Raw genomic sequence first — 25,065 nt, 5'->3', positions numbered from 1 at the left:
ATAAATACCATTGATTAATTTATTCTGCATTCCTGGGAGATGACATTAGGATATTATATCTTCCCTGTTTTTTATTCTATTTCCTCTAGGGTTGATAATAATAATAATAAATAATAATAATAATAACAGTAACTGTGGTATTTGTTAAACAGTTACTAGGTACGAGATACTGTGCTAAATGCTGAGGGTTATATAAGCAAATAGGGTTGGACATAGTCCTTGTCCCACATCAGGCTCACAGTCTCAATCCCCATTTTACTTACGAGATAATTGAGGCCCATAGAAGTGAAGTGACTTGCCCAAGGTCACATCGCAGACAACTGGCAGAACCAGGATTAGAACCCAGGTCCTCTGACTCCCAGGCCTATCCTCTTTCAAGTGCCAGCTCATTTTTTTTTATTAATTAACCCTTAATCCCCGTACCCTTGTACTGATAAACTTCTCCAAACCATCTGAAGAAGATCACCTATTGGTAAGCACTTAGTTCAGCACTCTGCACACAGTAAACACTCAATAAATATCATTGGTTAAGGGACTGAGATACCTAAATTCTGTGATTTATGCAGTTATTAAGCAGTCTTAGTAGATCTTGAGATATATCCCAGCTCTTTGGATTCTCAGTTCAGCATTTTACAGAATACTTAAAATGAAGCTTTCATCATTGGCAATATGTGTCTACTTGTTTTATTCATTCATTCATTCAATCATATTTATTGAACACTTACTGTGTGCAGAGCACTGTACTAAGCGCTTAGAAAGTACAATTCAGCAACAGATAAAGACAATCCCTAACCAACAATAGGCTCACAGTCTAGAAGGGGGAGAAGACAACAAAGCAAAAACAAGTAGAAAGGCATCAAAAGAATCAATATAAACAGAATTGTGGATATATAAACATCATTAATAAAATAAATAGAATAATAAATATGTACATATATACACAAGTGCTGTGGGGCAGGGAGGGGGGTAGAACAGAGGGAGGGAGTAGGGGAGGTGGGGAAGGAAGAAGGAGCATAGGAAAAGGGGGGGTTCAGTCTAGGAAGGCCTCTGGAGGAGGTGAGGTCTCAGTAGGGCTTTGAAGGGAGGAATCAATCAACCAATGGTATTTATTGAGCGCTTACTGTGTGCAGAGCACTGTACTAAGCGCTTGGGAAGTACAAGTTGTTAGGAAGGAGATGTATTTTTGGGATGCTGGTGGGGCAGGGGAGGAAGGGAGGGAGGGAGGGAGGGAAGGAAAGAAGGAAGGAAGGAAGGGAGGGAGGGAGGGAGGAAGGAAGGAAGGAAGGGAGGGAGGGAGGGAGGAAGGAAGGAAGGAAGGAAGGAAGGAAGGAAGGAAGGAAGGAAGGAAGGAAGGAAGGAAGGAAGGAAGGAAGGAAGGAAGGAAGGAAGGAAGGAAGGAAGGAAGGGAGAGAGTGTGTGTGTGTGTGTGTGTGTGTGTGTGTGTGTGTGTGTGTGTCTATTCACAACTCACTGATCTTAGGAGATGCTGGGAAATTTCCACTGCTTCTAAATAATACAGATCTTAGTGAAAATGATGGGCCTAGAGAAAATTAGTCACACCAAAATTCTGATATTGAAAATATTCTTGTAAGTGAAGAACACAATGTTTGAATTACTTTTCAATTACAATTATCACAATCAGACCTATAGTTTATCACTAAAACATTTTTCCCTCCAACGTGCTGTCTTACTGAAAACAAAACGCAAACATAAAAAATTAAACGTGGCTATACCATATAATTCTGTGCACGTACATCGAAAAAGCACAAATGTTGCAAAGCTAACTTTTCCAATGGATCACATATTCAAATACACCATTTGTGAAAAATCTGTTCTCTCCTCTGAAACTTCAGTGCTTTGCAGTCTCAGCTATGCTAATATTCTCAAGTAGTTCATGAATAAATAATGTGGATACAATTTTTTTGTTGCTTTCTTAAATGTTATCACTACTTTTCTAAGATTGATAGTATTCATTTTCCCTGCTACCAAAATAAAAGTGAAATGCAGTCTGTGCTTGTAAATGTGACTGATTCATTGGAGGTGTAGTGTCATGGGAGGATTAAGCTTTTAAAGAACATGATGGAACAAAGATATTAATCTGATAGTCTGCCTGGGTGCCTCCACCCCAGCAACCAAGGCAGGTTAGCAACAAACAGGGTAACATCATACATTAGGTATGGTTGGAGCTCTGCATCCAGAACGTTTTTGTCTGAACATACACTGAGCTATCAACTTTTTATTAAGCACTTTCTGGATTGAGAAATTCTGCCCGTGAAATCTCTACTGAAGAAATTTTTACCAAATACTCTTAATAAAGACCACAAGAGAAACTGTACAGTATAGCCAACCAAACTAGAAAGGTTGAGTGTTATATGGACATACCTGAAGCACAACGTGGTAACCCCCTTTTTTAAAATGTAAAAAAGCATCCTCCTTAGGTTGTCTCTACCTAAGGAAAGTGGATTATAGAATCTATGCTAAGCCTCTTTTTTCTTCATCAGCTTTATTAAAAGCAACCATTTACTGACCCTTCTTTGGGCCTTTTTATCCAAACTTCAAATTCCCCTCTTCCCTAGAAAAAAGCAGCAGAATGGTCAGCACTGGATCATGGTCAAATAATCCAAAAAGCAAAAATGAACTGGCTCCATTAGCTTAATCAGCTTGAGGACTGCAGGTTTCTGGTCCTGGACTTTCTGGATAATAGAGGAAGGAGAAAGGAGAGGGAGAGAAGAGGGAGCAGAAAGGCAAAGACAGGAGCTCAACCCAAAAAGGGAGTTGAGGCAAAGAGACTTAATGCCTCCTGCATACCCTGGATCGCCCAACTCTCTTTACTTCACTCCCTGGACTGAATCTATCTACTCCTCTTCCTCCCCACTTGCCCTAGTCTTAGCTTCCTATAAAGGAAACTTCATTAACAAGAGCAGTAACCAAGGGAGATCTTGATTGCAAGGAGAGGCTGTACCTCATTACAACATCACTAACGTGATTTGAAAATTATCTTCTCTTACAAATGGCCTGACTTCCATAAAACTGGAGCACCAGGTCAGTTTCAACAATAAAATATTACCGGCTATAGCCACCACTCCATTGCTCAAGAAAATGGAGTCCCAGTATGTAGACACAACCAACATGAGAAGCAGCATTGCCTAGGGGATAAAACACACACCTGGGATCAGAAGAATCGTGGGTTCTAATCCCAGTTCAACCCCTTGTCTGCTTTGTGACTTTGGGCAAATCACTTAACTTCTCTCTGCCTCAGTTACCTCATCTGTAAAATGGAAATTAAAATGGTAAAACTCGTGTGGTGAAGGGACTGTGTGCAATCTGATTATCCTGTATCTACCCCAGCACTTAGTACAGTGCCTGGCAGACAGTATTTGCTTTAAAAATGCCATTGGAACAACACAGACAAACCAAATAACCCACTCTTGTGAAGTCACTTAAGTAGGCTTTAAGTTAATGAATGAATTATCTGGATGGTAGCTAAAATGAGCAGAATCTTCATAATAATAATAATAATAATAATGGCATTTATTAAGCACTTACTATGTGCAAAACACTGTTCTAAGTGCTGGGGAGGTTGCAAGGTTATCAGGTTGTCCCACGGGGGGCTCAGAGTTTTAATCCCCATTTTACAGATGAGGGAACTGAGGCCAGAGAAGTTAAGTGACTTGCCCAAAGTCACACAGCTCTGGACAAGTGGTGGAGCAGGGATTTGAACCCATGACCTCTGACTCCAAAGCTCGTGCTCTTTCCACTGCGCCACGCTGCTTCATACACTGTTAAGCAGTTTTCCCCCTTTTGACAGTTCATGATCTACTTTCTCCTTCCATACTAGCCTGTGACAAAGAAAAAATCCAAAGTTTCTCAAATAGATTACACAGCACTTCTGTAATACAGTAAAATACAGTGAGCTTTTTTGCTTCACTCATTTTCTTCTGTGAAAGTTTGGATTCCAAGCTATGAAGGCACTTCTATGGATTACTGCTTTAAGGGAAACTCCTAGAAGGGGGAAAATGTCAACTCCTTGTTCTATCAAGTGCCATAAGAGCTTAGTGCAGTTTCAGGTAAATATGTAATATTCAACAGCTATTTACTGATGGCGATGATCAATCAATCAATCAATTGTATTTATTGAGCGCTTACTGTGTGCAGAGCACTGTACTAAGCACTTAGGAAGTACAAGTTGACAACATATAGAGAAAGTCCCTACCTAACAGTGGGCTCACAGTCTAGAAGGGGGAGACAAAGAACAAAACCAAACATATTAACAAAATAAAATAAATAGAATAGAAATGTACAAGTAAAATAAATTAATAAATAGAGTAATAAATATGTACAAACATATATACATATATACAGGTGCTGTGGGGAAGGGAAGGAGGTAAGATGGGGGGCATGGAGAGGGGGACAAGGGGGAGAGGAAGGAGGGGGCTCAGTCTGGGAAGGCCTCCTGGAGGAGGTGAGCTCTCAGTAGGGCCTTGAAGGGAGGAAGAGAGCTAGCTTGATGGATGTTGGGAGGGAGGGCATTCCAGGCCAGGGGGATGACGTGGGCCGGGGGTCAACAGCAGGACAGGCGAGAACAAGGCACAGTGAGATTAGCGGCAGAGGCGTGGAGGGTGCTGGCTGGGCTGTAGAAGGAGAGAAGGAAGGTGAGGTAGGAGGGGGCGAGGTGATGGAGAGCCTTGAAGCCCAGGGTGAGGAGTTTCTGCCTGATGCGCAGATTGATTGGTAGCCACTGGAGATTTTTGAGGAGGGGAGTAACATGCCCAGAGCGTTTCTGGACAAAGACAATCCGGGCAGCGGCATGAAGTATGGATTGAAGTGGGGAGAGACAGAGATGATGAAAAGATCATCTTATCTCAACTCTATCTGAGGACCTCAGCCAGGTATGTTGTTAAGCACACTTTAATGCTGAACTTCATCTAAATAACAACTTGCTGAATGATGATACATAAATGGTTAAGCATTCAGCAGTTGCATGAAAACTGAATGGGTGTGGTAAACAGCTGCTTATTATTCCGTGAAGCGACCTATAGAGGCACAAGACTGTGACTGTGTTATGTGGTTTATTCCTGAAGAAAGTGAATCAAAATGAAAAACATTCGCCAGATCATTTGTGCCCACACAACTGATGAATTAATTCAGAAAAACAATGACAACTTGGTCCCATCTGCCTAGATGCCCAAAGCTTCTGCTAACTGTCAAAGAGAAGTTAATTAGTAACAAAAATGTTTATTTCAGACTGACATTGTTTTATCTCCATCAAATTAAAATATGGCTTTCAAGACATAGTTTGTTTAAGAAAAAGTGGTGAAAAACAAAGGTACCCAAAATATTTAGAAAGAACTTGTTTACACTTTAGCTTACATGTATTACATGTTTATATGCACTAACTGTATCCTGAAAACTCGTTTCCTTTTTCTATTTATATAGTAAACATATTTTACTTACAGAACCATTAATTCATGAGAATTTTTTAATCTTCACTGTAATTCTTCACTGGCAATGTATGATATAGTCAGAAACTACGCCATTTTTTGAATGCTTACGGTGTGTAGATCATTGTACTGAGCTCTTGGGAGAGTACAACAGAGTTGATAGACATGTTCCCTGGCCACAACGAGTTTAAAGGCTAGCATCTCTGACTTGTCAACTAATGGGGATAGCAGTGGCAGAATCCCTAAACTCTAGACCACAGGAACTGAATTCATTCTAACAGCCAGAACCATGTTGCTAATCCCTGGTCTTGTTCACTGTACCCAAAAAAAGAACTGGATAAAGTGACCAGATTTTATTGAGTACAAAAGAACAAGGGAATTTTGATGGGGTGGGGAATATGGGAAATGAGGACAAAGGGACTTAGCATGTGGAGAGTTAGAGAGAGGCAGAAGAACAAACAGAAGTGGCAGAGCCATTGTCCTAGGCAGGAGTGACAGACACACATCTTCACACAAACACACTAAAAGCCCCAACTCCAGATATGCCACACAAATCCCACCCCAGACCCACTCACAAATACTGGTAAGTCCAACTACATAACCAAACTCGCATACATACAGATGCTCAGCAACACACAAACACTTAACTATAATAATAATAATAATAATAATAATAATAATGGCATTTATTAAGCGCTTATGTGTAAAGCACTGTTCTAAGCGTTGGGGAGGTTACAAGGTGATCAGGTTGTCCCACGGGGGGCTCACAGTCTTAATCCCCATTTTGCAGATGAGGTAACTGAGGCACAGAGAAGTTAAGGGACTTGCCCAAAGTTACACGGCTGACAACTGGCGGAGCCGGAACCAATCAATGGTATTTACAAAGCAGCATAGCATAATGAATACAGCACAGGCCTGGGAGTCAGAAGGTCATGGGTTCTAATCCTGGCTCCACAACTTGTCTACTGTGTGATCTTGGGCAAGTCATTTCACTTGTTTGGGCCTCAATTACCTCATGGGGATTTAGACTGTGAGCCCCACATGGTAAGGGGACTGTGTCCAATTCGATTTGTTTGTATCCACCCCAGTGCTTAATACGGTGCCCAATTCATAGTAAATGCTTAAAAAATACCACAATTATTAATATTATCAAGCACTTACTAGGTGCAGAAGACCATATTAAATGTGTGGGAAAGTACAATAAAATAGGATTGGTAGGCACAATCCCTGCACAAAAGGATATTACATTCATCTAATTACATTCTAGAGGGGGAGATAGCTATTAAAATTAACCACAGATAGGTAAAGTGGAAAAGTGTAAGGATAGGTACATAAGTGCTGTCAAGCCAGGGTGGGATGAATAAATATTAAGTGCTAGGGGGTACAGATGCAAAGGTGATGTTGAAGGGAGGGCAAGTAGGGGAAATGAAGGCTTAATTAAGGAAAGTTTCTTTGTGTGATTTGTGATTTGAAGGTGGGGAGAATGAAAGGTAGTCTGGAAGATATTAAGAAAGAGTTAAGGCCTGAGGGAGGATGTGGGCAAAGAGTCTGTGGTAAGACAAACAAAATCGAGATACAGTGTGTAGGTTGGCATTAGAGGGGTGGCTCTACACAGGCACAAAGCTAGTCTGCTTCAGAGGGGAGCCAACCAGAAAAGAAATAGAGAAAAATGAGCTACAGAGAGAGGCGGTGCATGCAGCTATTGCCATCAAAGTTTCCTCAGCATTTTCTCTCAGTGAAGGAGGGAAACTGCATCATCATCAATCATCAATCGTATTTACTGAGTGCTTACTATGTGCAGAGCACTGTACTAAGCGCTTGGGAAGTACAAATTGGCAACATATAGAGACAGTCCCTACCCAACAGTGGGCTCACAGTCTGAAAGACTAAAACAGTCTAAAAACTGCAGTGGGAACTCCAAGGAGCTGACAGCCATCCCAGTTCCCTGAGGCTCTAATCACTGTCACCTACTGAAACCCCATTCTTTGCTGCCCTCAGCTGTCTAGAGGTCTCCTGCTGCTGCCAGCTTCCAATTCCACAATAGGGTCTACCCAAATTAATAGTGAATATAGGTCTTATTGCACACTGTTAGAGTTCACATTTAAGGAAGAATAAAATTAGTTTTTATATTAAGAATTATTTTGGATTTCATGACTATTTTGAGTATAAAATTGAGCAGAATTAGCTTCTTTTTAACATTAATGATACAGGATTTCTTTCGATGAGAAGTAGTGTGGCCTACCGGATAGAGCACAAGCCTGAAAGTCAGAAGGACCTGAATTCTATTCCCAGCTCCACCACTTGCCTGCTGTGTAATCATGGGGAAGTAACTTTACCTCACTGTGCCTCAGTTGCCTCATTTGTAAAATGGGGATTAAGACTGTGAGCCCACTGTTGGACAGGAACTGTGTCCAACTTGATTTTCTTGTATCCACCCCAGCGCTTAGTACAGTGCCTGGCACATAGTAAGTGCTTAACAAATACCATAATTATTACTATTATTATTATTTTCAATGTTAATATGGCTATGAAAGACACCCATTACAAAAGCTACAGGACGCATAGTACAAAACTAGATAGATACTGAGGGCCCCAAGTAATGCTTGAGAAGAAAATGGTAATGGTACTCTCCTAACTACATAATGCAGTGCTCTGCACAATAAGATTTCAAATGCAATTGATTGATTGAGATGAAAATAAAAAGACAATGCGTGGAGTACATAGGAATAAAACAAAATACTCAACTTTTGCCATTTCTTTTGTTTAAATGCCCTCAACTCTCCTCCTCCCCTGCGCTTCCACTGAGTGTTCTCCTCAGCTCATTCATTCCACCATCTCGTGTGAACATCCTTCATATCTTCTTTTTTTCTTGGATATTGAAATCCCCAAGATGTTTTACAATTTAATTTAAAATTGCTATTTCCTTAAAAATGTCTGGCCAGAAATGAAACAACGGCAGTTTTGTGACATGTGACAAGCTCTCCTTCCATTATTCTCCCAAGGTATTTTTAAAGTAACGTTGGATCTCAGGAAAAAAAAAAAAAACAACATACCTGGCTTAACCCTACAGTAATATTCATTTTTAAAATGAAAATGAAACTTGTTAAACCAGAAAGCTGGTACTCCAAAAGCTGAGACTAAAATCTTTATTATTCTTTTGGCTAACAATATGTTAGCAATATGATCCTTTGCTGGCATGATCTAGTGGAAAGAACATAAGCCTGGGATAAGAGAGCATGAGCACTAATCCAGGCTCTGCCAACTGCTTGCTGTGTGACCTTCAGCAAGTAACTAAACTTCTCTGTGCCTCAGTAACCTCATATGAAAGAGGGGGGGTTAAATCCTCCTTGTTCCAACTTAGACTGTGAGCCCCATGAGGAAGAGGGACTGTGTCCAAACTGATAAACTTGTATCTACCCCAGTCCCTAGAACAGAACTTGACATATTATAACTTAAATACCATAAAAAAAGAAATCAACATGATAAGATGATACTGAGACTAATTTTTTACCATGCATCTTATGAGGCTCTTCACAGTAATGCTCCAGGACACTAAAATACTTGGAAATGAATTTAAATATATTGAAAAATAAAAGCAAACAAGAGAAAGTCCTTTTATGGCCACTCTTCCCACCCTCTTCTTCTCCTGATTATGGCAGAAACAGAAAATGAACAATTCCTGCTATACTGCCATTTTGAGGAACTATGCTTTTGGATACACCTCAGGTGTACACATCTCCGAGACATGAGTCCAGCCATCAGCAACCTTTGGGACTCATCTACCACAATCCTCTGAGGGCGTTTGTGCTGGACAGAAACTATCAGCTCCCACTGAGTAGCAGAAGCAAGGTGGGGTGCAATCTGAGGCTGGCTCTCACCTACCGAGGACTCCCCCTTCTAGACTGTGAGCCCGCTGTTGGATAGGGACCATCTCTATATGATGCCAACTTGTACTTCCCAAGCACTTAGTACAGTGCTCTGCACACAGTAAGCGCTCAATAAATACGATTGAATGAATGAATGAAAGGACAGCTTGCACATCTGCACTGTTCTGTAATGCTTGCACTATTCATTAACAGCAGGTGGCTCCTCTGAAAAGCAGCTATGCTGTTGCCCAATAACTACCCACTCTGACTAACCAGGTTTCAAGATGAATCAGGCCCACTATTTTTAAACATATTTATTAAGCGCTTATTATGTGCCAGGCACTGTATGTACTAAGCACTGAGGTACAAGCTAATCAGGTTGACCTCAGTCTACATCCCACTTAAGGCTCACAGTCCTAATCTCCATTTTACAGATGAGGTAACATGCACAGAGGAATTCATGCCTTATCCAAGGCGACACAACAGACAAGTTAGCCGAGAGCCAGAATTAGAACCCAGGTCCTCTGACTCCCAGGACCTGGGACTACGCCACACTGCTTCTCATGGCTTGAAAATCAATACTGAAGTCAAAAAAGTAATACAAACCCAAGAGTGAAGCTTCACATTCACTGAATCTCCTAGACAGTCAGCCCAGAAACATTCCATCTGCTATGCTAAGGCGTGAAGAGGCAAGAAATTATTTGTTTTTTCACCCACTGAAGCTATTTTAAGGATGCCCTTATGCATTTTCAAGAGTTTTAGAACAGTTCTATATTTATAATGTTCGGTTTGAAGCTAAAAAGAAAAATATATATGATTTATTTCGATTTCGCTGTATTGTACTCTCCCAAGAGCTTAGTAAAGTGTTCTGCACACAGTAAGTGCTCAATAAATATGATTGAATGAATTTTCATTTTCCTCATCATTGAAAGTTTTTAAATAAAAAACAGAGAGAAGCCAAATGCTAAATTATTTACATGAACCATAAATAAAAATCCAGACTCTTTCTGAATGGCAGGGGTTTAAAGAAACTTTAACTCTAATCATGGGGTCTGCGGCGTTGGAGAATGAGGTAGCTTTCAGGATGCTGGCTTCATGGTGATCTAGGACATAGAAGGAGGGGGCCTACACTGGCTCCACACCACCACCCTCTTCAGAGTGGCTCCAAACCAGGTTCAGGTCTGGTCATCATTAATAGGCAGAGTGGTTTTGGCTCCAGGAGAGAGGACCAGAAATTTTTGGTCTGGGCTGAAGCTGTTTGCAGAAATGAAGGGTTTCCCCAGCCCCAGATCAGGGCTGCCTACTGGCTCCAATGCTACTGCCACCAGCGTAGATGGCTCCAGCATGAGCCAAGGCCTCTCTTAATGTTTCCACCCTCCTCACTCAGCTCCAGAGCAGTCCTCATTATATCTAAGCCAGAATCAACTCCAAAAGCAGTAGCTGTGAGGGGCCAGCCATAGCACCACTACAGAGAGCCCATGACTTCACCTCAACCCCAATCAACAACCTCTCTGAGCTGACTCGGGCTAAATAGGTAGTTTAGTTCATTTCCAGGACCAAGATGCAATTTCATTCTCTAAAACTATCACTTAAAGAGATTGTTACATTTTCCCAATGGAAATGCTTAGAGCTGTCAGCAACTAGGGCTACAGTTTCCGAGTCAGGTTTGCTAGTGGAGACTTACAAAAGTGAATGTCCCTTCCTAAAGTATCTAGGAAACTCCCAGAACATAGCTCTATCATGGGAAAATCTGACTGTGCCTATTTGGAACTAACAAACTCAAATTTAAAATATATATATTTTACATATATTAATATTCAAATATATGAGTGAATATTAAAAGGAGCTTCCAGTTAGCAAAATTGTTTCTATATTTCTCATAGTTACGTCAATGATCCTATTTATTATCTCAACAATATCTCCGACGGAGAGGCAGACAGTTTTACTGTCAATTATAGAGAGGGAAATTGAGGCATAGAGTGGTTAAGTAATTTGTCTGAAGCCATGATGCAGGCCAGTGGCAAACTTGGGACTAAAGTCCCATTCTCTTGACTCCCAAACCCATGATCTTTCCACTAGATCAGATGACTTGAATTGAGAGGGTAATATTAGTAGGCTTCTGGAGATTGAAACCAGGGCTGCTGCGTCGTAGAACTGCAAACTAGTGACAAAGTAAGCCATCTGCTATTCAGAGTTATCCAAGGAAAATAGGGTGATTCAAATTTCCAGTCAGGACCAACGGAGGGTTCGGTAAAGATTTTAGGAACCATGACTGAACCTGATTCCCAAACATGACAACGACCAAAGTGAGGATTAAACCAAGGCCACACAGTGAAAAGAGGAAGGAGTATTGCCTAGTGGAAAAAGAACAGTCCTGGGAGTCAGAGGACCTGGTTTCTAATACCAGTTCTGCCACTTGTCTGCTGTTTGACTGTGGGCAAATCATTTAATTTCTCTTGGTCTCGGTTACCCATCTGTAAAATGGGGATTAAAATTGTGAGCTCCATGTCGGCCAGGGACTGTGACCAAGATGATTAATCTGTATCTATCCTAGTGCTCAGCACATTGCCTGGCACATGATAAGATCTTAAATACCAGTTTAAAAAAATTGGGATTTACAAGGTAATATTTAAAGCTACTGAAGGGCAAAACTCCAGGCAAACTGATCATCAGATTAGCATCAATCTGACACCAAAAGCTCCAGCCACGCTATGTCTGAAAGCTTGCTTGGAAAAAAAGCTGGAAAAATGGTTTAATCTAAAATAATGCCCAAATTAACTCACATTAATTCCCATTTTGCCCTAGGTATAGTTTAGCCAAGAGAAATACTTGAAACAAGTGGAAATCTCTTCAAGATGATCTCAAGAGAGCAGGCACAATACACCACAGGAAGCTCCAAACCAACTGCAACTCCCTGAGAACTAGGGGTTTTCCCCACTATTGGCAGAGGAGCTGGTCTCCCTCGGAAATGTCCAGTCACTCAGTCAGTCAGTCAGTCAGTCAACTGTATTTATTGAGCACTTACTTTATTCAGAGTCCTGCACTCAAGCACTTGGAAGCATTTAATATAACAATAAGCAGACACATTCCCTGCCCATAATGAGCTTACACTCTAGAGGGGAAGACAGACATTAATATAAATAAATAAATTACAGATAAGAGCTGTGGGGCTGTGAGGGAGGATGAATAAAGGGAGCAAGTCTGGGTGACGCAGAAGGGAGTGGGAGAAAAAAAAAGGAGGCCTTGGTCAGGGAAGGCCTCTTGAAGAAAGTGTGCCTTCAATAAAATAACATTCTTGAAAGTGAAGGCAAAATCTGCCTCTGGCTCCATGGCCATTGTAGTTCTGTTCCTCTGCTTTCTTTTCCACAAACATCTGACCAGAACTGCTTTGACAGTGTATTTAATATGCACTGCTATGGCCTTGCAGCCTAACAAAGACATGTTTTAAGTTCCCAGGAGAATACTGAACACAGAAAAGAGAATACTTCTTAGAACACACTCAGTTCTGCCATAGTTGATATTTTCTCTCTATATTTTTATTAGCGAATTAGGGAATGTTTTTCCAGTCACATGGATCACAATAATTAGTAATTGTGGTATTTATTAAGTATTCACTGTACTAACTGCTGAGTAGACACAAAATAATCAGGTTGGACACAGTCCCTGTCCCATTCATTCATTCAATTGTATTTATTGAGTGTTTACTGTGTGCAGAGCACTGTACTAAGTGCTTGGGAAGTACAAGTTGGCAACATATAGAGACGGTCCCTACCCAACAGCGGGCTCACAGTCTAGAAAGGAGAGACAGACAACAAAACAAAACATATTAACAAAATAAAATAAACAGAATAGTAAATATGTACAGGGTCCCACCAGGGTCCCTGTTCCAAAGTCAAAGAAGGAAGAGAGGAGGTATTGTATCCATATTTTACAGATAAGGAAATAAGGAAACAGAGATGCTGAGAAGTTAATGGACTTGCTCAAGGTCACACAACACGCAAGTGGCAGAGCTGGATTGGGTCATGCCATGTCATCAGAAGAAAATGCACAGGTTTTCCTTAACATGAGGCTCCACAGGAATGCAACCCTCATTTTATAATAATAATGTTGGTATTTGTTAAGCGCTTACTGTGTGCAAGGCACTGTTCTAAGCACTGGGGTAGATACAAGGTAATCAGGTTGTCCCACGTGGGACTCACAGTCTTCATCCCCATTTTCCAGATGAGGGAACTGAGGCCCAGAGAAGTGAAGTGACTTGCCCAAAGCTGCACAGCTGACAAGTGGCAGGGCTGGGATTTGAACACATGACCTCTGACTCCAAAGCCCGGGCTCTTTCCACTGAGCCATGCTGCTTCTCCTTTTACAAGAGACTGACTTAACACAGTCACATCTGGAGAATGGGGACACAAGCAGGGAGCTGAGAGCAAGAAGACCTCAGAGAGCCCCAGAGAGCACAAGTGTGAATAGCAAATGGAGGTGTCTCCAAAATACAATCTTCCAGGTAGCAATCAAGACTCTAAACTAAGTTAGCTGACCCTGCAAGTCTGATCAAAGGCAAACAATGCAGAGGAGAGCACGCAGATATTTCAAACAAAACAAGTAATGAATTATCAATACCCTGCAGTTCCTCTTGATCCATTCCTGACATAGGGTGCAAAGGTATGAAATGGAACCTCAAATCATGTTAATGAACGGGTGCTACAAAAAATGGTATGCAAAGCTGAAGTGATCCAGGTGTATGTAAATCACCACAGAACCAAGGACTTTGGTACATGCACAAAGAGTCTGTTTGCATATACTCTACATATCTTGGAATTACATATAGACTACATACCATGGATTTGTATCCTTTATTCACCCACCCTCACCCCCCATAGCCCTTCTGTACATAACTGTAATGCATTTTAACATCTGTTTCCCCTTCTTTGCCAATATCCGCCCTTTCCTCTCCATCCAAACTGCTACCCTGCTCGTTCAAACTCTCATCCTATCCCGTCTGGACTACTGCATCAGCCTTCTCTCTGATCTCCCATCCTCGTGTCTCTCCCCTCTTCAATCCATACTTCACGCTGCTGCCCGGACTGTCTTTGTCCAGAAACGCTCTGGGCATGTTACTCCCCTCCTCAAAAATTTCCAGTGGCTACCAATCAATCTGCGCATCAGGCAGAAACTCCTTACCCTCGGCTTCAAGGCTGTCCATCACCTCGCCCCCTCCTACCTCACCTCCCTGCTCTCCCTCTACAGCCCACCCCGCACCCTCCACTCCTCTGCCGCTAATCTCCTCACCGTGCCTCATTCTCGCCTGTCCCGCCATCGATCCCCGGCCCACGTCGTCCCCCGGGCCTGGAATGCCCTCCCTCTGCCCATCCACCAAGCTAGCTCTCGTCCTCCCTTCAAGGCCCTACTGAGAGCTCACCTCCTCCAGGAGGCCTTCCCAGACTGAGCCCCTTCCTTCCTCTCCCCCTCGTCCCCCTCTCCATCCCCGCATCTTACCTCCTTCCCTTCCCCACAGCACTTGTATATATGTATATATGTTTGTACATATTTATTACTCGATTGATTGATTTATTTTACTTGTACATATCTATTCTATTTATTTTATTTTGTTAGTATGTTTGGTTTTGTTCTCTGTCCCCCACTTCTAGACTGTGACCCCACTGTTGGGTAGGGACTGTCTCTATATGTTGCCAACTTGTACTTCCCAAGCGCTTAGTACAGTGCTCTGCACACAATAAGCGCTCAATAAATACGATTGATTGATTGATTGATTCTTTGTAAGCAGAAAACATGTCTACTAACTCTGGTATAGTGTGTACCCCATGCCTTTAGTACAGTACTCTGTACACGGAAGTGCTCAATAAATATGATTGACTGATCTTAAATATGAGAATCAACATGGTCTATTGGACAGAACACGGGCCTGAGAGTCAGGAGGAAGACCTGGATTCTAATTCTGGCTCTGCCACATGTCTGCTGTGTGACCTTGGGCAATTCACTTCACTGGGCCTCAGTTACCTCATCTGTATAACGGGGATTCAGACTGTGAGACCAATACAGGACACAGACTCTGTTCAACCTGATTAACTTGTATCTACTCCAATGCCTAGCTCAGTGCCTGGCGCATAGTAAGTGCTTAACAAGTACCATAAAAAAATTACTCCTTCCCTTTAGACTGTGAGCACCCTGTGAGACAGAGAATTGGTCTGATCTGATTGTACTGTAACTGCCACAATGCTACTACAGTGCTTGGTACATATTATTATTATTATTGTGTTCCTCTTGCCTCCCCTACCACTAAGACAATGCCCTTACTATTCCTTCATCCTGAAATATTCTCATCATCTTAACCAATAACTTCACTTTCTTCATTTTTCTAAAAATCTATCTCTTTATCCAGTCCTGCTGCATTTACCCCAGCCAATTGAATATTTCAGTCACACCATTTGATCCTCAGCATTTCTCCAACAAAAGGTCTGCAAAGTGTTCTTTTGCCTCTCTTGCAATTCTGGTCTATTTGCAATGTTGTATATTAGTGCTAATCCTGTGTTTCCCCATTAGTGTGCAAATTCCCACAGACAGGGAGCTTGTACTGCCATCTTGGAAAGCCCAGTAATATGCTCTGTATCTAGTATATGCTAGGTGCTTTATGTGCTTAGCGTTCATAATCCTTCTTTTCCTCTATCTACCTTCAGTTTAATTTTTTTTAAATCTCTAACAAATGAAAACATAATTAACTAAAATAACTTAATGTTATGAAGTCAAAATCTCAAAGAAAAAACTTCCTTCTTCAAAATAAAGTATATCACTTGTTTTTTAGATTATCATTTAGTTCAGTTAATTCATAAAATCATTATTAAATTTGCAATAAAAGAGGTGCTGAGGCTCAAGCGGTTTCATAATTGGCCACTTCAAATTGTTAAACTGTAAAATCCTGTATTTCAGTATTAGTTGCAATTATCAAAGAAAATAATACCACCACATACTAAGTCAAAGCAAATGCACTTGAAAGAGCAACTGTGATGATAGTATTCTGTAACTGTCTGATGCTCCCAATATCTAAAATGTTTACAGATCTAAAACTTAAGTTTTAGTTTGATTTTCATAAAGTACGATCAACTATGTACAGGGCAGCCAGGAATAGGGCCAGGACTTTGGCCAGCTAAGTCCAGAGGTACCAGTGATAGACCACTGTAAACTCTGCACAAAAAAAACCTGAAAATATTTTCATTACTCCAACTCTAAAAATGTAGTAATAGTTCATTAATACTAAAAGATGAAATGAAGTGGGTGTGGGTGTGTTTCTCTTTGCAATGCAGTGATTCTCTCACAAATTTCACATTTCTGAAATGTTGATTTAAACACGTAAAAAGTTATCACAATTACAGTGTTCCAAGGAACTACTATCACTGATGAAAGGTAAATAAACTTACCTTCATGAGATGCTGGTTTATCCATTTAGTGAAAGTTTTCTTTTGAACTTTGTCCCGTTCATCTAAAAAACAAATGAAAAAAAATTATTTCATGTCTAAAACAATGGTCACAAAATAGTTTTTACAACAATAATCCATCTAAAAATGACCTAACTTTAAATCCATTATAACAGAAAGGAATAACTGAACAATATATATGGATATATTTGTATTTTCTTGGTAGAAATTAGCAAATATAAGACACAAATAATGAGCTATGTCTATGGATTAAGATGGGTTAGTACTCTCCATTCTCTGTTTCTTTCTACATTATTTTGACAATACTGATGGAAATCCAGACACCAGGTTTGATTTCTGCCCCTTCATATTCGCCCTCACTTTCTAGAACCCTTCCTTTTCTCCCACTCACCATTACTCTCCCTTCTTACTCACTCTTATTCCCACTAGACAACCCATAATTCCAAACAATTAACTCACTCCTGTAGCCTCTAGTGTTCCCACCTCAGCTTTCTCCTGCCCCTTAGCAACCTTGATAAAATGAAACCATCAGGAATGAGCACCCCCAAGTGTCTCCCTCTCCTCCCCAGATCCAACATGCCCTCTCCTGTCAACTTTAAAAATCAACCACTGCTACTTGAATCTCTGATCACAACCATTCTCATCATCTAAACCTTCTAGACTGTAACAGTTGTGGACAGGGAACATGTCCTCCAACTCTGATATATTGTACACTCCCAAGCGCTTAGTACAGTGTGCTGCACACAATCAGTGCTCAATAAATACAACTAATTGATTGGACCCTTCTTCTCTCCCTAGCCGCATCTTCAATTCCTCAATTCATCATATTCTGGTAAGACTACTATAACAGCCTTCTCACCAGTCTATCTCCCCACTCTCCAGTTCTTACTTCTCTTGGCTGCCCAAATCATTTTTCTAAAACAATATTAGGCACGCAGCTCTCCAATCCTTAAAAACCTTCAATAGTAACCTAAACCTCTCTGCCTCAAGCTGAAACTCCTAACAATTGGCCTTACAGAACTCCATCACCTCTCTTTCTCTTACTTATCAACTCTTCTCCTACTATGCCCCACCTTGCATTCTTTATTCCTTCCAAGTTCACCTTCCCTCTATGACTCATTTTCAACTCTCCTACCTCTGGCCCCTTATTCACATCTTTCCTCCTTACTGGAACTGTATTTTCCTTCAATCCACTAGACCTCAGTTCTCCCCATCTTTAAAGCTCTCCTAATATCCTGCCTTCTCTGGGAAGCTTTCCCTGGATATTTTACCTTACCCTCAGGTCAGGGCATTCCAAGTACTACCTAAGCACTAATGTACTCCCTGAGGAATTTTGCATTCATAACCACTCACAGAACTTTGTGTACATAAATTTACATAATCTACTATTCAAGTTCTTATTCACTGACCCATCTTTCCTACTTATTGTACCTATGTATTATGCCTGGATCTTGTCTCTCTTGCCACTGACCCTCTGCTAACAGTTCTCCCTCTGTCATGGAACACCCTCTTGCTTCATATTTGACTTTCCCCATCCTCAAAGTCCTACTAAAATGATATTTCTTCCAGGAAGCCTTCCCTGACTAAACTTTCATTTCTCTACCCTATGCGCCCTCTCGTCTGTGTCACCTACGCATTTAGGTCTGTACCCCTTAAGAAGTTTGATACTCACCTCACCCCATCCCCACAGCACTTTAGTACATATCCTTACATTCTGCTGCTTCCCCTCTCTTGCCATCTCCCCCAAATAGACTGTAAGCTCATTAAAGGCAGGGATCATATAATAATTATAGTATTTGTTAATCATTTACTATGTGCCAGGCACTGTACTAAGTGCTGCGGTGGATACAAGCAAATCAGGTTATAAGCAGTCCCTGTCCCCCATGGGGCTCACAGTCTCAATCCCCATTTTATAGATGAGGTAACTGAGGCCCAGAGAAATGAAGTGACTTGCCCAAGGTCACACAGCAGACAAGTGGCAGAGGAAGGATTAGAACCCAAGACCGACTCCCAAGCCCGTGCTCTATCCACTAGGCCATGCTGCTTCTGGTAGATCACATCTACCAACTCTACTGTTTTGTACCCTCCCAAGAGCTTAGTACAGTGCTCAGAATACAGTAAATACCATTTAGTAATTGATGAATTATTTTATTCTTCTTATTGGTAAGCCTGTTCCCAAATTCCTAAAACAGTTAAAACTTCCTAAAACAGTCAGTTCTCTTATAATGAGGAGCATGAGGGGGAGCACCAGAGAGAGACTGGGGGGGAGCATGAGAAACAGAGAGAGAGAAACTGAGGGAGGGAGTCTGAGGGGAAGCACCAGGAAAAGACTGAAGAGGAGCATGAGGGGGAACACCAGTGAGAGACTGAGGGGTAGTATGAGGGGGAGCACCAGAGAGACAGAGACTGAGGAAGGGAGCCTGAGGGGCAGCACGAGGGAGGGAGGGCCGAGGGGGAGCCTGGAGGGAGTGAGAAGGGAGGATATAATGGGGTGTGTGGTGCCAGGGGCCTAGCGCTTAGAACAGTGCATGGCACATGGTAAGCACTTAACAAATACCATCCGCATTATTATTATTGGCCTGAGAGGCTTTCTTCCGGTAGTTGCTTTTAAAAGCTGAAACCGGGAAAACCCTAGAGGCCCATGGTCTTTCTCCAAACATGCCAGGCTTGCCCACGTCCTGCCAATGGCCTGGAACAGGGCACCTTCCCTCTTCACATCCTTCACACCATCACTGACCCCTCACTTCGAAGACTTACTGAAGGTGCATCTCCTCCAAGAGGCTTTCCTGACTAAACCCTCATTTCCCCTTATCCCACTCCCTTGTGTGGCACCCTTTGGATCTGCACCCTTTATTCACCCCACCTTTAACCTCAGAGCACTAATGTACAGATCTGTAATTTATAAATATTAATGTTTGACACCTCTTCTAGACTGTAAGCTTGTCGTAGGCAGGGAACCTATCTACCAACAATGTTGTGTTGTACTCATTTGTAATTTCCTCCCTTCAAAGCACTACTGAGAGCTCACCTCCTCTAGGCGGCCTTCCCAGACTGAGCCCCCGCCTTTTCCTCTTCTCCTCCCCTCCCCATTGCCCTCCCCCTCTGCCCTACCTCCTTCCCCTCCCCACAGCACTTGTGTATATTTATACATATTACTCTAATTTATTAATGATATTCATATAGCTATAATTCTATTTATTCTGATGGTATTGACACCTGTCTACTTGTTTTGTTTTGTTGTCTCTCTCCCCCTTCTAGACTGTGAGCCCGTTGTTGGGTAGGGGCCATCTCCATATGTTGCCGATTTGTACTTCACAAGTGCTTAGTACAGTGCTCTGCACACAGTAAATAAATATGACTGAATGAATGAATGATGTGAGGGATGTATTCTTGCAGACCCACACATTAAGGAAAACTTGCATTAAATATTTACCATATGTCCCACCTTGTAGAAAACTGTTAAATAAATGCAATTTTTAAAAAGGGCTGCTGTCTTACATGGAATCTATATTAATACATGGCCTCAACTGAAAATAGACACATAACAGAATTGCTGAGATACTGATGATGTAGTAGGATTACAAAAATAGAGGGCATCAGCTAAATTATAACTATAAATGATTATTTCTGATTTCAGTAATGTGCCACTCAAAGGACCAACCCTAGTTTTGGTGAAAAATAAAACAAAAAACTGTCTATCTCTACTTGGTTCTTGATGCCTTTTAGACCCAAGTCTCTCAGTACAAAGTCATTTCCTCAGAAGTGTTTTTTGCAGGGTCTCAATGTCTTTCAGATTATTAAGGAGTAGCATGGACTTGGAGAAATCTAGTTCTACATGTTATTATCCTCCATTATTTCTAAAGGGAGAAGTTTGCAGTAGACTACTTCACTTTCCAATGTGCAGTTTTATAATGATCCTTTATGTTGCCTCAGCCTGTTATGTCTACCACAAAAGTTTATATTTTGGGCAATGCTACCATGGCAACAATTGAGCAAAAAAGTATCTGAGCTTCAACAAACTCAACAGGTTTTACAAACTGTAAATCAACTGTCAAACAAAAAAATTCTCTGCCAACTACATGCAATACACTTCCCCAATAAACTTAATCTGAAGAATAATACTGAATGATAAAGTACATAGCTAAATGGTTCACAATCACCTACAGATATAATCTAAAAAGGAATTTTTAACATGACCCTTTGAGTGACCAACAAAAGTAGACAACACTTGTGTGAGATATTTACAAACTGCTTTGGCTTCAATGCTCAAAAGAGTCCTACTCATTCCAAGGGCATTTAAACCCCATGAAAATAATTCTAAAAATTGAAAGACATCAAATATACAGAAACAATGCAAGAGCAAGCTTTTCTTAAGTGTGGGTGGGCAGAGACTCCTGGTTGCCTAAAGTGCCCCCCAACCCTGCCCACCCCTTGCTCTGCTAATGTGAAGTGATAACTTTTCATCCCAAATCAGATGCATGAAAACCCAAGAAGTACATTAGCCGTAATGCTACTAACCCATACAGCACATCCGTTCCACCAGCTTTGCATTCCATTCTTGCTCACGTTTAGCGAGCTGTCCCATCATTCTTCAGGAAAACGGGCTGAAACCTTCCTAAACTTTATACAGTCAGCTCACAAATGTCATTGCCCAGTTATTTTCTTTGCAGTAAAGGAATCCCTGATGACAGACACTCCTGCTGACAGGCTATGAAGTGGGTAACTCCCCTTTTTAAACAAACATTAGCAAAGTCAGCCGCCTGCCACTGCTGCAGTAAGCAAATTACTAACCCTTTGGTTATCACTATTAAAGAATTACACTAAAAGATTTGTTTCTCCTTGTAATGTTGCACCTGCTATTATAAGGGAATGTTTCTGTCCCAAATGTAAACTTTTGCTTTTCCAAACCACCAATCTTGACAGGCAAGATTCCTTGAGCTTCCTCACCAATCAGGCCGTCCATCAGGACCAGTGCAGCCATGTAAGCATAAGCTCATCAATGATAATGATGAGCTTATCATTTTATATAATGATAAGCTCATCAATTTCTCTCCTTTAGGACTCCAGGCACAATTTCACTAGAACATGCACAACAACATTCAGCCTGGCAAACTTAATCCAAACCAAAACAATGGAAATATGTGTCCTTGTAGGCTTTATACTTCCAACAGAAAAAGCAAATGCAGGGAGGCATACATTATAGAAATAAGACCTGCCCAGGAGCAAAATCTATTCCCATGAAATGCCAGGTTCTTCTGGATATTCCACCATCTCCTTCTCCCACCTGAACCCAGCCCAGAGAAATCAGGCACACAGATGAAGGAAAGGAAGCAGGCTTTTGCACCCCAATCCCTCCTCATTTTACTTCATGTGCTACTCATGGGGCTTGCAACTTGATAAAATGACATCACATGGGGAGAGTCTGGCCCTCGGATTTATCAGCCCCTCTACTAAAGACATAGTTTCTGATTCAGCTAATCCAGTTGGACTGACTAATTCTACCCTGGGTTTGGCACAAAAGGACAAATTTCTTCCACAGCTGTAGAGTCCCCTCTTCCCAGATGGAAGCTAAAAATAGGCATCCATATAACAATTACAGTAATAACAGCACTTATTTACATGCTCACCACGTGCCAATCACTGTACTAAAGCACTGGGATAGATGCAAAATAAATCAGATCCGACAATCCTTGTCATACATAGGTTTCACAGTATAAGATGGAAGGTGAACAGTTATTTTATCCCATTTTACAGATGAGAAAATTGGAGCATAGAAAAGTTAAGTGACTTAGCCAAGGCCACTTAACAGGTAACAGGTGGAGGCAGGACTGGGTCTCCTAATTCCCAGTTCCGAGCTCTTTCCACTAGGCCACAGTGGCTTTGATTTGTTAGGACGTTGCAGGAAATCTTTTCCATAGGTATATTAAATACTTGGGCTAAAATGTTCTTCTCCATTTAGTAAGTGTATCTATTGTCATAACCTCTTTGGACACATTCCACAAAAAAAAAATGGAATTCTACAGATCACAGCACAATGGACTACTGTTCAAATTTGATACAAAATGCTGAAAATTCCATCTGGTGCATATCACTGAATGTACTCTCTGGGTTTCAAGGACAGTAGATTAACAACAGTTGAAAATAATAGCGAACAAACAAGCCAAAGCCAGAGATGCTTATTTACCATAGCCCAAATCATCAAGGACCCTGAAATTTTTTTTTTGAAATACTAACTGCTTCTAAATAGCAATAAAAATATTATGCAACTATCAAAGGATCCTGTTCAGTAAAATGATTAGTGGATATTTTTCCAATTGTACAATAATCCAGGTTGCTAAATGCACAGCTCGCTACATCTCAGAATGATCAATTGTTCAAAATATAAATTAACTTCCATCATCTTCATCTCTTTTTACCAAGGGACTAAAGCAACAGAAAAGAGAAAAGGCCAGTTATATCAACAAAAGGAAATAGAAGTTATATGGTATTGTACTGTTTTTTTTTCCCAAACCTGCTCTAGGAGTCCACTTTGGGGCCTGAATGATCCAGTTTGGAAATCTACAATGTATCAAATAAATGAAATCAAATCAATGAGATCATTGATAAATCTCTTCATGTTATACAATGAAGATAGCTTTCCAACAGCTAAAATGGGCAATGTGGCTCATATAGATAAATATGACACATATGTGTTATGCTAGCCACACAGCATAACAGAATATTTTACAAAAGGTCACCAAAATCCTATAGTTTTTAATACAGATCAGGGATTAAACCCCTGATCACTGCCCACCTTTTCTTACTTCAAAATCACTAAATTCCCTCTTTGTGGGTACCACTTCTGAGATATGGAATTTGCTACACAAATTCGGTACTACACAAAGAGGTGTCCAGTGTTGTATCTGTACCGGAAGGGTGACAGATCGGCTGAAAACTACACTCTTAGGTACATAAGCAGATAAAAGACCTCCAGAGGTGTAGTCCAACCAACTGCCCTACTCTTCTCCCTCTCCCAGTATGTACTGGGCCTCCATATGATCAGGTCTGGTTATGCTGTTCTTGTTCACCAGAAATAACTCACTGAATAAACATTACTGGGCTGCTAACTAGGAGTCCCTCCCCAAAAGAAAAATTAAGTTTTGAAGCCAGTCTCTTGACATTTTGGAGTCTCTGTTTGCTCCCATGCCATATCCTCAGAAATCTGAGGCTAGAAATTCTACATCCAAAGGTCCCACCCTCTGGCCAGACCACACCTAACCCACTCCAGACAGAGGAGATATTTCCAAGGTCTTCAGACACAGAGAGAACTAATATTCCAATGTCTAATTGCTTCACCATCAAAATACTCCTGCTTATAAATCTCATAAAATGATTTCGTCATCATTTAAATCCATAATGCTGACTCCTTCACAGAAATGTTCTGAAACTTCATATGGGCAAAATACTTTGGGTAAAATCTGGGTAAAAAGTTATAGAAGTACAGATGTTATTATTTCCTACTTAGTTTCTATTTTCAAAGAAGATTAAACCTCTACAGGGATTTCAATAGCTTCATTTGTCAGTCAGTGATTGAAAATACTGTCTTTTTTCGCAGCAGCCTTGGTGCCTCATGGAATCATAACTGGGACTTGTGTATGCAGGGACTCAAAGGGGAAGGAAACTAATCTTAAATGTGTTAGCAGCTACTTGCAGCCTGCTTGGAATTTAAGGAAATGAGTGTTTAATTTCTTTCAGTCCAGTGGATCCTCATGTGGGTAACATGGCTATATACTCCTCATATTTGACTTCTCTACTAAAGCATCAAGTTCATGTTACATAACAATGCTTGAAGATATCATTTCAGATATGTTCAAAATTGAGAAGTAGCATGGCCTTTTGGCTAGAGTGTGGGCCTGGAAATCAGAAGGACCTGGGTTCTAATTCCAGCATCTCAATTTGTCTGCTGTGTCCTTGGGCAAGTCACTTAACTTCTCTTTGATGCAGTTACCGCGTCTGTAAAATGAGGATTAAGACTGTGACCCCCATGTGGGCCATGGACTGTGTCCAACCTGATTTTGTACCCCAGTGCTAAGTACAGTAACTGGCACATAGTAAGCACTTAAATATCATTAAAAAATGAGTCTCGTCTTCACAATCCACATGGGGGATACCATATGATTATAATGGACAGATAGTTCCCCAACTGTAAAATGTCTGGAGTTGTTTCTGAAGAATTTCTTACTGGTTTATGAGCCATACATTTATCCCTTCCCATAGTCTCTCTGATCCTCACCCCAACCAATTACTCCTCAGAATGTCGAACACCTTCCT

General features: G+C 41.1%; 1 protein-coding gene across 20 annotated transcripts in view; it reads right to left on the bottom strand.

The window, feature by feature from the left end:
* DST (dystonin) overlaps window positions 1-25,065 on the bottom strand; it is a 520,502-nt gene that overhangs the window by 307,255 nt on the left and 188,182 nt on the right. For all 20 annotated transcript variants that reach the window (XM_038771967.1, XM_038770518.1, XM_038770592.1 and 17 more), the window contains one exon: window positions 16,738-16,799. In XM_038771967.1, coding sequence (XP_038627895.1) covers window positions 16,738-16,799 — 62 coding nt within the window. The remainder of the gene's footprint in view (window positions 1-16,737; window positions 16,800-25,065) is intronic.

The sequence above is a fragment of the Tachyglossus aculeatus genome, chromosome 1, assembly GCF_015852505.1.
Source record: "Tachyglossus aculeatus isolate mTacAcu1 chromosome 1, mTacAcu1.pri, whole genome shotgun sequence".
Lineage (NCBI taxonomy): Eukaryota > Metazoa > Chordata > Mammalia > Monotremata > Tachyglossidae > Tachyglossus > Tachyglossus aculeatus.
This window is presented reverse-complemented; position numbering and strand designations above follow the sequence as displayed.